Source organism: Mytilus californianus, unplaced genomic scaffold (assembly GCF_021869535.1).
Source record: "Mytilus californianus isolate M0D057914Y unplaced genomic scaffold, xbMytCali1.0.p SCAF_19, whole genome shotgun sequence".
NCBI classification, from domain to species: Eukaryota; Metazoa; Mollusca; class Bivalvia; order Mytilida; family Mytilidae; genus Mytilus; species Mytilus californianus.
The window spans coordinates 2,310,160-2,325,125 of NW_026262667.1; the positions used below are offsets into that span (position 1 = coordinate 2,310,160).

The window sequence follows — 14,966 nt, forward strand, 5'->3', positions numbered from 1 at the left end:
TGACAGTTTAAAAGGTTTGTCAGTGATTCTATATATAGCATTTTTTCTTCAATGTTTTTAAATTCTATTTCTATATGTTTTTGAAATTCTTTGTTGACAGTAGAGCAGTTTCCTTGGTTTTGAAAATGTTGTTATAGCTCTTCTAAGTTTTTAAATATTTCTCCAGAGTTATCTTCATGTTTTAAGGTCTTTTTCATTTCTTTAAGAATTTTCCAATATTCTTTGAATCATTTTTATAGCAGAAGCTTTATAGTTTTCAAGTTTTTTAAATTCTTAGCTTTTTTTTTGGTTTAACCATCTTTTTAAAAGTTTTTAGAAGATTAAAATATCTAGTTTTATATGATTTATTAATGGATTTGCTTTATCATTTCTCTCGATGGCATTTATTTGATGTTTTAAATCTGTTATTGCATTATCTGTCCATGGTTTAGCAAAAATAAATTAGATCATTCATTTTAGCCAACACATGTCTCCTTTTATTCATATAACTGCATGTATATATTCTTTAACACCTGACGAAAATTTGAACAGTTCAAGCTAGAGGGAACAGTAGTTTGTCGATGTTCAAATCTCATAAAACCATTGAAAAGATACAAATAAAAAAAAAGAAGAAAAAAATGAGTGAAAAGAAAAATAATCGGCGTACTATTTTTTTTAAGATTACAGTTGAGCCTTTAGTTACCGGTTCAACATGGAGAATATCGATGACGACTTTCCCCTACCTGGGATTGAAAACCACCCTGTTAATCAAGTAAATGAAGTTAAAGAGCACGATTCATTTTCGGACATCGATCCTTATTACAGTGATGATTCAGTCACAACTGATGAAAAGAGTAATACATCTATACCAGATAAAACAACAGAATTATACGACTCCATGCAAACAGAGCAAATGGAAGAATCTGAACACCTGAAAGAAGAATCTGATATCACACTTATTGAGGTTTATCCTGACAGAAGTATGGTCAATCTGAATTCAAACGGTTTAAAACAAGTGAGAACAATATCTGCGTATGATATAGATTTACTTATATATTGGACGGGTGATTGGAATAACTTTAATCTGATACAATCGAGACCATAAGATGGCGAAGCCAAACACAAAAAATAGCATAAAAATAATAGAATATCCAAAATCCGAGGATAATTTTGCAAAGGAAGTTGAAACCTTAGTTTTTGAGTACAGTTTTATGATTAAAACATATACATTTACACATATATACATCCTTGGTTTTCAAATATTTGGCTTTGAGCGTTCCGGATGAAAGGTAAATCAAGAAAAGCGTTTCGGACGCATGAAATTTATATCGTGTTGTTTTCATTTTTTACAATCATAATGTTTCCTGTAAACTGTTCCATGACCAAAGTTAACTATGATTGAATACTTTTCTAATTCTGTGATATTTACAGTCTCTATGTGTGCAAAAAAGGCTAAACCAGAATATAAACGGATGTTCAATCCTCTCAAAATGATTTAGAATATACAAATAAAGATAAAAAAAAAACCCTGAGTAAACCGCATGAACTTCAAACGGAGTAAGACCGGATGCGTCGACGGGGTATGCTCCTCTTGACGACCATTCTTGTATCTAAATATCAATGACCGTTAAACCATTTCTTCTGTGAGTTGGCAACTAGATGTGTATTTGGTTTATATCGTTGGGTTTATGTTTTATTGATGTCTTCTTCAATATTCATTTTATTCATATAGAGTCATATTCCACGAGATGCAAGAAAAGAAAAGACTACACACAAATTGGCTAAAAAACAGATAATGACAACAAATGTATAACAATATTTGAGCTGAATATTCTAATACCATTTTATTGTAAATTATTTTTGATAGGCTACTATCTACTGTCAAATCCACAATTGACATATCGTAATCAAGAACTGTACCGCAATATTGTATTTCTGAAATCAATAGATTCTCGAATTATACAACATAATCGAAAATAAAATAAAGCCTACCTCAGAACGTCGTTTAATAAGATCTTGTCCGAATTTGAATCGAACCAATTATGGAAAAACATTCAGCTGAAATTTACATACGTATGCTTATTCACAAAAAAAAAAAAAAGAAATGAAAGTTTGCAGTATTTCATTTTATCCTAGTTTTAAGCCTTTTAAAGCTCTAGTGCATTATTTCGTTTTGTTATGTATCAGAATAGGAATAATAGTGCTGTAGTTGAACAGTTTTTGCCATCAATATAGGATTTGTCGGTCGCAATTATTACTTTTGGTTTTTTTCCAGTGCGCATTGCCAGTAATTTGCATTTGTGACCACCTAATTGTCGGCATCAACTCTTCAATCACAGATTTTTTATTCCTTAAATAATTAAAAAAAAAAAAACCGCGTTTTGATAAATGCTGCGATTAGATACAAGAAATCTTGACAACTATGGTATTTGTTTTTATGCTACAAAAACATTTGAATGAATTTATATAAAATAATTTGTTATTTCATCTTTCTTTTCTTTAGTGCGGAAATAAAGCGTTGGCATTGGAGCGTTATTACAAAGGTATGTATTCTGTCAGGTGAGTGAAATTAGGAAACTAAAAATTAAAAGGAAAAAAAAAAAAATCACCGGATTATCTAGTAGGTTTTTCTTACTCTATGCAAAATATCAAAACTTACATGACAGCCTTTTCCAAGAAACTCAAAGGTGTTTTATAAGTGTAAATTTCAATCATATTGAAAACTTTTTCATGAAATGAAGGAAATTTAAAGATGATGTAATTATGATTATTTTATAATTTGTATAGAGTATTTGCGGAGGGAGACGATAGAACCATACCCTTTACACCATTTAGAGGTCAGCGTACTTTGGATTCCTGTCATTGAAGAAATGTCGGCTACTGGTGACTATAGAGTATGATCTATTTAAGATTAAAAGATTAAAGCTGGTTTTTAAAAACGAGACTACTTTACAAAAAAGTAAAGATTTCAAAAAAGGTTGATCATATGTTTACATCAATGAACACATTTTTGGTAGGTTGTTATCTTTTAATGCAAGATGGAGAGATGACAAATTTGAGATAAATCAAACTTTATGTTTTAGCCTAAACATGTATGAAAACGGCTGGTAAAAAAGGTTATTTTGAGTAAATCTCATTTCTTGCATTGGCTTGTATTTTTTTTTAGCGGCTTATACAATTAATAAGAAGTATAAAAGATTCAGCTGATGAATTATTGGAAGCAGATCCTATAGTTTACTGTACAAAGGCTTTCCATGTGTATATTGACTTAAACATTTCCTTGATCAAGATGAAGGAGTGTCTGAGTGATCCAGGCTGTATCTTTGAAGATTCAAGAAACATCTCTATGCAGATATCAAGATGTTTTCTTTTCATGGTATGTATTACAGATTTGTGGTATTAATTGAACAGCACAGGGTATTTCATTAAAGATAAATGCAGGCTCCATTGAATTGAAGAGTAACTCAATAACAAACCCGCATAGGTGGTACTATTGTATTGTTAACAATGCAAACGCAATAAAACAATAATGAAAACTCTTCAATGTTTTAGAATCTACAACTGAAACTTCAACTGAAAAATACAAAAGTTTGGTAAATGAATAAAATATAACTATGTATCTATTATGTCTGTTTGTTTTGCTCACACAGTGTTGTCATTATAATTAGGAGATAACTGTATTGTATTTTAAGCTTGGCCTTTGTAAAACGTAGATTTTACTGTTGCAAATTGAGTTTACCTAGCGACGCATAGCGGAGCGGAGCTAGGTAAACGGATATTTGCGACAGTAAAATCAAGTTTTACGAAGGCCAAGCGTAAAGTACAATACAGATATCTCCATTGAAAGCCACATATTAGAATGAATTCCATTTTAATAAATATTTTGGCTCAAAAATGCCATAAATGAAAAGTCCGCGTAACTGTCACATCAAATTTGGCTTCTAAACAATGTGATGTTATAGATATACCCCCGATATCAAACATAAACACTAAACGTATTTATACTGTTCGTACGCTTCTGAATGGTTAAAATATTGACAAAATGAAGATTTTGAGGTAAAAAATGTGACTTTTATAGAAATTACATACCAAAAAATGCGGAATTCAAAATGGTGGCCTTTCCTTAGTTACGGACTGATAGAAAGTAGAATCTTACCCTTCAAAATATTTGTCAACGTCCAATGAAAATTATCGTTACAAACGAATTGCATTAGAATGGTATTTTACGCGACTGTCATACAAGTGAGAGGTTTAGCTAGCTAAAAAACCAGGTTAAAGCCATCATTTTCTACATAAGGAAATGTCTATACCAAGTCAGAAATATGACAATTGATGTATCCGAGCTTTATATTTTGCCATTTGTTAAGTCACCATCCGTTTTGAAATTTTTCTCGGAGTTCGGTTTTTCTGTTATTTTACTTTTTCTCTAACAACATACTGTTAGCTGTAGACTGTAACACAAATTTTAAGGTAGAATGTGACATGCGGCCTCTTTATTATCTAGTTTATATTGCATTTTTTGTTATAAAATTGCACTACATAAGATTAAAATATTGCTAAAAGAGAAAACCAGTACCAGGTTTTACGTAGGCATATAACTGGTACGTAAATGCTGAAAATAAGGTAAGAACATATTGGTATATATACGCATTGTGAATTGCATTGTTACCACTTGAACTAAACATTTTTTGATACATGTTACATTTTTATATTTCAGGGACAATATCGGGACGTGTGCCATATTTGCAAAAAAAGTAAGCAACCATATTTGCACATATGTTTTGTAACATTGTGGTTTTTTTTAACAATTAACAGTATTGAAACTTAAAAATCGTTCTTGTAAAAATTCATGCAATCGTTGTCATTCACCAATTACATGTAATGCAATCTATATGATTTAAGAATTTTTACGTAAAGTTTTCATTGAACAACTAATTATAAATCACGTTAGTTGATTTTCAAATATTTCACAGAAAAAATGAAACAATGACGTAATACTAATTTCATGTTGCTTATACTTTATTTTTTTCAGTGTAATAAAATGATAAGTCATTGTTGATTATCTTTTTGTCGTTTTTATCTTTAAAAATGGTTCTGTCTGTTTTACATGTTTTATTAGACTTTTTGTAGTGCGCGCTTGGTATATTTTCTCTCCATGTTTGTACTTTGAGGTTAAACCAATATACTAGTAATTGCTTTTTTTTAAAGCAAATCTTCAAAGTATAAACGTTAAAAGGTAGCAAAAAAATGCATTTTGATAGATTTTGGAAAATTTTGAGTATTTATCCCAAAAATTCAAAAGAAGGATAATCTTAACCAAAACAAAATTTTATTGACAATAAAGACATATTTTCTTAATTATATATAGTGTACTTCCTTCCCGTTCTTTAAATTACCTATAATGTTTTTTTCTCATTTTAAAACCATGCAAACATGGTCTTTTACAAACAGGTATAAATTTATAAGAAGCCAGTCAACACTGAGGTTTTGAGTTCGAATCCTGCTCGTAACAAAGTGTGTTCGACTCCGATTTTAAATGGCAAGAATTGCCAGTTTTCCTGCTGAAGGTCGGTTGGAGTACACAATTCTAATCCTGGTATTTATGATGAGTTAGTATAGTTTTCTTAAGGCACACCGGATTTCTCAATCCACTAATTAAATGTTGTCGAAAGGATATATATATCATAGAGGTAACTTTAAGTGTAGCTCAAACAACACACACTAGTAATCAAGTACGGATCTTTATTTTTTACAGTTGATGCACACTCTCCTATAAAACCAGGAAATTCAGCGTTCAAAGAATTCTTTCTTGTATGGATTGAAGCCCTCATCAAGCTGAAAAATACAGATATTGCGAAAAAAAAAATTGAACATTACCTCGAATTGACAACAACTAAGGTAATGGACATGTAATACCTATTTGAAGGACAAAATATATAAGAACATTTATTATTTAGATGTAAGAAGATGTGGTATGAGTGCCAATGAGACAACTCTCCATCCAAGTCACAATTTGTAAAAGTAAACCATTATAAGTCAAAGTACGGTCTTCAATACGGAGCCTTGGCTCAAACCGAACCGTAAGCTATAAAGGGCCCCAAAATTACTAGTGTAAAACCATTCAAACGGGAAAACCAACGGTCTAATCTATATAAAAAACGAGAAACGAGAAACACTTATGAACCACATCAACAAACGACAACTATTGAACATCAGATTCCTGACTTAGGACAGGTACCAACCTTCACCTTTATCTGAAACAATAGTGTAACATCACAACATAGAAAGGCACACTATAAAATATCAATTGAAATGGCTTAACTCAATCAAAAGATATTTACATTAGTATTATATCATTATATTATCAAATTGTTCTGCATGTCCGAAAGCTGGTATAGTTTTGGAAATTTTAGTTGTAAAGAAAGCTTAATAGGGAATACGAATTAAAATATCTCTAACCATATCAACAACTGTGATATATATACTGCCAAGTTATGATCAAACAAACAAAAACTGACCTGTGGCCTTGAGAAATAGAAATACTTGAGAAGCGATTTTCCAACAAAATACATTTTTAACTCTTTGAGTCATAATAGATTGCTAGTACCTTAGCTGTATTTGTCAATACCTTTCGGAATTTTGGTTCTCAAAGCTCTTTAACTTCGTACTTTATTTTGACCCTTTTTAACTTTTTTATTAAAGCGTCACTGATGTGTCTATTGTAGACGAAACGCGCTTCTCGCGTACAATTATGGAATCTATGATGAGTTTATTGATCTTTTACATGCAGGAAGACCAGGTAGCTGTTACTCCAATGTTCGATCAGATATACAAATTAGAAGAAGAAAGAAGGAAGATAAAGGACGAAGTTGTGGATAGCGACAATGAATATGTTAAGGATTCTAATTATACTGGTATAAAACAGGTGTGTACATTGGTAATAGTGTATCCCCATACCTTTTAATCAACTGTAATAAATTTTTCTAATTTTTTGGAACAGCTTCATTGCTTTTTCATGCAATATAAAAACGTTTTCAAAAATTTGAAATAGTTCTATAATAGCGATTATCCCTACTGTGCCTAGTTAACTCTACAGATTTACATACAATACTTTAAAAAAATGTATCACTTGTACTGAATGATTGTTAACAGAAAAGAAAGTGTCAGGCAAATACAAGGATTTTTTCGTAAAGTGGATCTCGCAACCAAAGATCACTGTCAAATTTTATATATGTAATTCAAGTTATGAAGTTAACATTATACAGAATTACTTTTAGGTACACTTACTGTAGTATTTGAATCATGTCAATATCAGAGCAAAGGCTTCATGGCAGATGGAACCCTAGGGGACGGATTTACATTCGTTTCGACCTACGGATGACGAAAGCTTAAACAAACCAGTATTTGTTTATTATGTATATTGCCCTTTGTTACTAAGCATATATAAAAAACGACGTGTATAACCATTTGTTCTGAGCTGCCGTAGATAATTTGATTGTTTTTATTGTACACTTGATAATCATTACAGCAAAAAATGAAAGTGGAAGAAATAAAGGAAAAACATCAGAAAAAGAAACGGTATCGTCGTAAGTAATGTTAAAAGTCTTTATGCTCTCCTTTTAATTGAAATACATCTTAACGGTTTTATTGATTCATTGGCTATAATTGTATAAGTGTATGAACCAAATAACACTTAGTTAACGAATGATCTTTCACGACTAGGTAATAAATGGGTTACAATAGCACTCCACGTTCTTTCATTATACTCACATCTCCCAATACCAACATTTGCATTTGATCTACTAGTATAGGCAATTTGACAGATGTCACATGTACAGCAAGTTTGCTAATAATCCCTCATTTTCTTCGGAAAATGCCTTTACTAAGTCAGGAATATGGCAGTTGTTTATCACCTGTTCCGTTGATTGATAGATTTTGATTTTGTCAGTTTAAATGGACTTCATCTTTTTTGAATTTGCCTTGGAGTTCAATATTTTTGTTATATTTTTTCAGGCACACGATATGGTTTTTAATTTTCGATTTTGAAGGCAATTTGTTTGATAAAGATGTTTTGTTAACATTGCCATATAAGCGGGAGGTTTGGGTAGCCATAATCCAGGTTCAACCCACCATTTTTTCTTAAAATGTCCTGTATCAAGTCAGAAATATGGCAGTTGTTATCAAATAGTCCGTTTCTATGTACTTTTGCGTTTTTTTTTGTAGCAGTTCAGTGTTTCTGTTGTTCGATTGTTTTCCTCTTATAGTTGATGTGTTTCCCTCAGTTTTGGTTTGTGACCCGGATTTGTTTCAGTTAAATCGATTTATGACTATTGAACAGCGATATACTACTATTGCCTTTATTTAAATTCCTCATTATTAGTTTGTCTGTACACACGTCTTGTTGATTTTTGTATGTGTCTCTTTCATGACATTTGGAGTGCACATTTCAATTGCACTTTTTTTCATTCAAAAAATAAATTGCTGATTTGTAAATGCCAAAAGGTTTAACGTCTTGGAGTATTTTCAAGCATATTTGTATGTTATGTTTTTCTGTTCCAACACTATGAATACATTAGTTATACAATCCATGTCTTATAAAAGTACATGTAGTCTGATTATTGGCAAAACATTGTTAATAAAGATAATAATAGAGGTATCAACAGTTTTCGGCCAACAAATTCGTAATGGAGATCGGAAAACTGATGTAGTTTTGATCTCACTGTTGTTCCACATAACTCTATCAGAGTAGTTTTTTAAGTAGTATACCCATGTTTACTTCATGAAAGCCAGATACTGTGAAAATTATCTAGCGTATGCGTTCAACCAAGATATGTATGCATCTATATCAGTGAATGGTACTTCCATTTAAATCATTTGTAATTTAAAATATTGAATTGACAACAAAAAAAATTAATTATTAACAGAGGTGAAAAGTATGTAGGATTAATTATTGCTTCGGACATATTTTATATTTGTATTTTTACCAGCTATATTAAAGTTCCAATTTAGGTTTTTTTTATTATCAAACAATTGTTTCGTCGTCTCTGCTCCCAGCTTTATGACTGACTAGATTTAATATGCATACCTATTCGATGCTTATCTTATAACGTTTTAGGGGTTTTATTTGCAATTTGGAACTTTTTTCATTATATATGTTTTAACTTAAATCATAATAAGGTGCAAAAATTACTTTTTTAAGCAAAAAGAGAACACGAACCGTTGGAATTTTTTACGATGCCAACTTCATGGAACGGTTTCCAAGGTAAATGGCCTAAGATTTTAAAAGAACTCCCACGTTCTAATGAATGTATCAGCTCACCGAAGGAAGACGAAACATTACACATTCCAAAAGGTCACGAAATTTCTGATGTCGAAAGCGACGATGAATTTGACAAAATGGCTAGAGACAACTGGATTGGTTCTGATTATACAACCAGTGATGACGAAGCAGACGGTGACAATGAACCTATTGATTACTACGAACAGAGTGTTAAGATGTACGAAAACAATCACGACAACGAGTTAAATGAACATGATGTCTTAACAAATGGTATTATATTATCTGAGAAATTTTTAGACCAACATTCAAGGTCAAAACATAAGAAACACTACTTTCAATACGAAGAATTCTACGAGAAAGAAAAAATGAAAGAACTTTGTAAAAGATATCCAAACAAATTTAAGATATGCACAGTTAAACTTGAGGCTGCTCATAGAGCAATATGCAAAAACACAGACCATTCTGGCAAAATATCCGAAATTGAAATATCTGGAAGGTCGAAAATAGGAAAGGTTTTTAACGACGATGAAGTTTGTGTTGAAATACTAAAGGATGAGATAGATGAATACAAAAGATACAATCATATTGGTCCCAGACTTAACGTTACTGTAGATACATCCACACTTAATTTGAAAGTTTATGGTCAGATAAGAGGAATTATGAAAAGAAATCATCATGCACATGTTAAACATCCGGTATTTGTTAGTATGTTGGATGAAGCAGAATATCATTTAATGAGACCAGTATCAAAAGCAATACCAAAACTTCATATAATGAATAGAAATTGTACAAACGATTATCAAATTGATGTATACAATTATGATAAAGAGAAGGGAGAACTTGAACACAAAGAACTATTCAATATCAAGCCAGGAGAAGTAGGGAACTACATATTTTTGGTAGCTTTGATCTGTTGGCATGAAATATACCCACGCGGTGCAGTTATAAAAGTATTGAATGCAAAGAGTGGTATGAATACAGGAATGGAAATATTGAAACTACAACACCAGGTGCCTACTACGTACAAAAAGGAGACCATAGAAAATCTGAATTGGTTGCTAGAATTAGATGAACCTCTTGTATGTAAAAAAGATAGAGTTGACTTAACAGGTATGGAAGTTGTAACGATTGATCCATCAAATGCTAGAGACTTGGATGATGCTTTAAGCATCGAAGAGCTAAATGACATATATAGAGTTGGTGTGCACATTGCAGATGTCACTTCATACATTGAAAAGGGTAGCCACATTGACGTTGAAGCTTATCAGCGTGCCACAACGTTTTATCCCGGCCAAGGTATCAATCCATACCACATGTTGCCTAAACCATTGAGTACGAAATTATGCAGCTTAATTCCTGGAGAAACGAGACCTACAATATCCATATTTTTTACCTTTGACAAAAAGGAAGGTCTCCAAAAGCATTTAACTGAAATTAAAAGAAGTCAAATAAAATCAATTAAACAGCTGTCATATAAAGAAGCTCAAGACATTATTCTTAAGGTTGATACAACGATTTCAGATTCATTATGTAAGCAAGTTAATTGCTTGTTTAAACTTGCTAAAAACCAAAGGATTACCAGATTGGGCAGTGGAATGTTTTACTTTCCGATGGCAGTAGACGGTGAGGATGACGATTTCACGGATACACTGGAGGCTCATTATTTGGTAGAAGAATTTATGATACTTGCAAATCACACAATAGGGAAATTTCTCATAGAGAAATTTAAAGACTGCATTCCACTCAGAGTACAGCAGCCACCGAACCCGGAACAAGTAAGAACATGGCTGGAATCCCATGAATTTTATGCTGATTTGATAGTGAAGTTACAGGAAATTCGGCCGTCTCCAACATTATGGCATGATCGAAAGCTAACAATTGATAATACTCCGACAGCAAGATATACTAAGCTTCTTATGTATCAACATTGGGTTTGGAAAAAACTACTGTTAACAATCGAAAGAAAGGATTACACAGCCGCTAGTCAACTCATAGGTTGTGATGACTTACATCCATTCTCATGTTTGGCACTTGACGAGTGGTATGAATACCAAGAAAGAGCTGAATACAAATGTTCAGGTGAAGTACGTACAAGACAAGATGGTTCTCATTTTACCCTAGGAATGTTCCCATATACTCAGTTTACATCACCAATTCGACGTTATTTAGATATCATTGTTCATCGGTTATTGCATTGTGCTTTAGATAAGAAGGGTCCTTGCTACACAAAACATGAGGTTTCCGAACTGTGTTGTTACTTAAATGAAGTGACAAGGCGAGCAAAGAATTACCAAAAACAATGCAGGGCGTTGACATGGGGATACAAATTGATGAAAGAACCTCAAATTTTACATGGATTTCTTAAAACTGTTTCAGATAAAGAGGTATCAGTGGTTTTCCCAGGTCATAGATATCTACCAAAAAGTTCGAAAACTCTTCAACTAAATTATCTAAATGCTGCAAAGAAACCAGAATTTAAGACAGATAGGTTAAATGGTCGAAAAATTTTAGAACTGACTTGGAAAAAGAGATTATACTCCTTCAACGGGTATACGCCTATCAAGAAGAAGGAAATAAAGGAGGATGGTTACAGATTAAATCCTCATAACAGGGGATTTTTCCAGCAACAAAGGAAATGGAAACAAATACTGGAGAGATTTACAGCAGCAAAAAGTCCAAAGGATAAAATGAAAAAGTTACTAGAAACCATCAACGATGATGGATTAGGAGATTCGAAGGAAAACGTAGACAAACTTGTCGAAAACGTACCATCATGTTTTAAGACAGTAAAAGATGTTAGTTCTGAGGTACGAGAAGGATCAATCACATTACAAAGTTGTCAGTTTACAATGACCTTTAATCACCAACAAATAATTCCTCTTCAGCTGTCTGCCGAATCTGTAAAAGGTGTACTCATTCCACAAATCGAGATCTTCGATATGACAAAAAATGTCAAACATTGTTTCCTACATGTCAAAGACCCTATAAAATATCTAGAACAATACGCAACTTCTCCATCCAAAGAGCGGTACTTTAGTGCAGTCGATTATCTTAGAACATGGAAACCACTAGTAGAAATGGAATCAGCTTCAAACTCAGTCAAAAGTAGCACTGCGACAATAAATGATGTTCCTGTCAAATTTCTCTCACAGTATGAAGGTAAATTTTCATTAAGCAAAGGATTTTGTGACCAAAGAAATATTGAGATAAACAAGACACCTTTGAGTGTGTTTCTTACTGATAATGAAGAAGCCATAGATGAAGAAAATGAGGAAGGGATAAAGGAAATTGCTAGCCCAGATTATATATGTATTAAGTGTCCGATTTTTAAATCGCAAATAGACAAATGGGATCTGATCAAAGGAAATATTGCACCCAGTGATTATATCATTTGGATAGCACATGCAAAAATAGATAGAGCCCAGGTTCGAAAAGGAAAAACAGATTTTATATTCCGACTTCACAGAAATAGCAAACCGGTTCCTCTTGAACTAATGAAGGAAGATAACAGACATAGGCACAGCATCGAAATCATTTTCAAATCCAGTGCAGATCAGTGAGTACACATATTTTAGATAAAGAATGTGAAAGTCATTCAAAAGTACTTATTTAAGATTATTTCTTTAAATTTTCAGTTTAAATTATTTTGTCGTTTAAAATGACATATGAGATGATACAAAACTATCCATAATGAGAAATAAACAAATCGTTGGTTCATGTCTGTCAATTTTGTAAATTTTTATGTTATAAATTAGACCGTTAGTTTTCTCAGTTGAATTGTTTCATATTTTTATTATCGGGGCCTTTTATAGTCGACTATACGGTATGGGTTTTTCTCACTGTTAAAGGCCGTGCGATTTCCTATAATTGCTTACATCCACTTCATTTGAACTTTGGTGAATAGTTGTCTCATTGGCAATCATACCACATATCCTTATTTTTATATATTGACATTTGTTAAGAATATAGTTTCAATGGTCAATGTTATCCCCTCATTTATAATTTCATTTTTTAAGGAGAATAGATGCGGTTCTACAATGCCTCAACAAGGCTACCGCTTTAGCTAAAGCTATAGCCTTGGGAACTTCTATGCCAAAACTTGGTAAGTTGAATATATATATATATATACCACCACCACATTTGTAAAAAACGGGGTCATGACAACTGATCACCACACAAAGAAAACTGATAAACACCAGTTCCTTTCTCCAAAAAGTTGTCACCCGAAACACTGTTCCATCCCGATTTGACAAATATTTCATCTACTATCCGCAAGCACTGGCGTCTTATCAAAAATGACTCTTCCTTAAAAGAAATTGTCCATCACCTCCTGTTATTGCCTATCGCAGACCCAAAAATCTCAAAGACATACAAAGGAGAAAACAGAGAGAAAGGTTCTGGATGCATCAGCTACGTACTCTTGAACCTGATGGACTTAATGAGAGAGATGAAAAACAGTTCTACCCAAAACCAAAGGAATAAATCATGAACTTCATTTTATTTAACTAAATCAACTATTTGTTTTGATTTAAGATTTGCTATATACAATAAGCGGCAAAAATATTTTTCTAGACATTTAACATCGAGCTGCAAAAATTTCTTTACAGCCTCTAACTTTTACCTGGTTGGCTGCACGCGCCTGATGAAGCTAATTTGTTTAGCGAAATATTGCGTTAATAATATAAAATATAACAACTAATTTTAAAACACTCATTAGTGTGTTAAAGTTACATTCTTAGGCACTTTTATAATTTAATGTAGTAACTGCATCAGTTTAATTACAAACTGATCCATGCCTAGATAGATTGAATGTTGATTGTTGCTATTTTTAGACACTATATACTATTTTCCCAGGCAACACGCATGACACATCTTATTTTGTGTAATCCGTTCATATCTATTTCCTCGCAAGATCATGGAAAATAAAACATATTTCAATAAATTGAGAAATTTAACGAAAAAGAAAATACAGCTTGAACATCATGCTTCAAATCTTAAATCGTACATAGATAACAACACAATTCCAACAGGTTTAAATATCAAATTGACGCCTCAAACACCGGGTGTCAAGTCCACCAGATTTATGAAACGTTGGGACGATATTTTATTCAATTGTTCTTTCCGACTTCTTCAACTTTTACTCTCCTTTTCTATTTACGGCTACAAACAAATTAATTCGGAAATAAATGAAACGTTTATAAAAACACCACTGTCTGTTACTCCAGAAGACATGGAAGTAATTCAAAGAAGACTATCCGACATCCAAAGAATAGAGAAACAAAATTTCAAAGCCAAACAGAATAAAAAATTCAAACGAGACCGTTTAAACCTTTTGGAAGAAGATCCAATTTAAACATGTTAAAAGAAAGTAAATCAAAACAACCACTGCACTGCCTTTGTCTGCAGGTTTAATAACGATATTGTCGTTAGATCGTAAGTTTTTCAGTGCAGTTCGTTCTTCATTGGTAAGATTGTCAAAAGGTTTATTGTTATTTCTAGTATTTCTAATAATGTCCGACTTAAAATTGTCAATAAATGATTCCAAGGTGGCATTTTTGCTCGGTTTAGGGATCCAAGTACTCTTTTTTATAAATTTGTAGTTGTTCTCGTCTTCTGAAATTTCTGAGTCGCTATCCGTGCTTCTGTTGTTATTCTCCTTCGACGCGAAATAATCCTTAATGCGTAGACTTCTGGCAAAATTCCTGAA

The 14,966-nt window shown here is 32.4% G+C and overlaps 1 protein-coding gene across 2 annotated transcripts in view; it reads left to right on the plus strand.

The window, feature by feature from the left end:
- Positions 1-14,966, plus strand: part of LOC127727058 (helicase with zinc finger domain 2-like) — a 38,818-nt gene that overhangs the window by 7,986 nt on the left and 15,866 nt on the right. The window contains exons 2-11 of one of the 2 annotated variants that reach the window (XM_052234471.1): positions 660-994; positions 2,483-2,522; positions 2,767-2,873; positions 3,146-3,355; positions 4,697-4,733; positions 5,735-5,877; positions 6,770-6,904; positions 7,508-7,565; positions 9,179-12,815; positions 13,276-13,361. In XM_052234471.1, the coding sequence (XP_052090431.1) occupies positions 692-994; positions 2,483-2,522; positions 2,767-2,873; positions 3,146-3,355; positions 4,697-4,733; positions 5,735-5,877; positions 6,770-6,904; positions 7,508-7,565; positions 9,179-12,815; positions 13,276-13,361 (4,756 nt within the window). In that variant the 5' untranslated portion in view covers positions 660-691. Of the gene's footprint in view, positions 1-386; positions 995-2,482; positions 2,523-2,766; positions 2,874-3,145; positions 3,356-4,696; positions 4,734-5,734; positions 5,878-6,769; positions 6,905-7,507; positions 7,566-9,178; positions 12,816-13,275; positions 13,362-14,966 lie in introns of those variants that run through there. The other variant, XM_052234470.1, reaches the window with a different exon arrangement.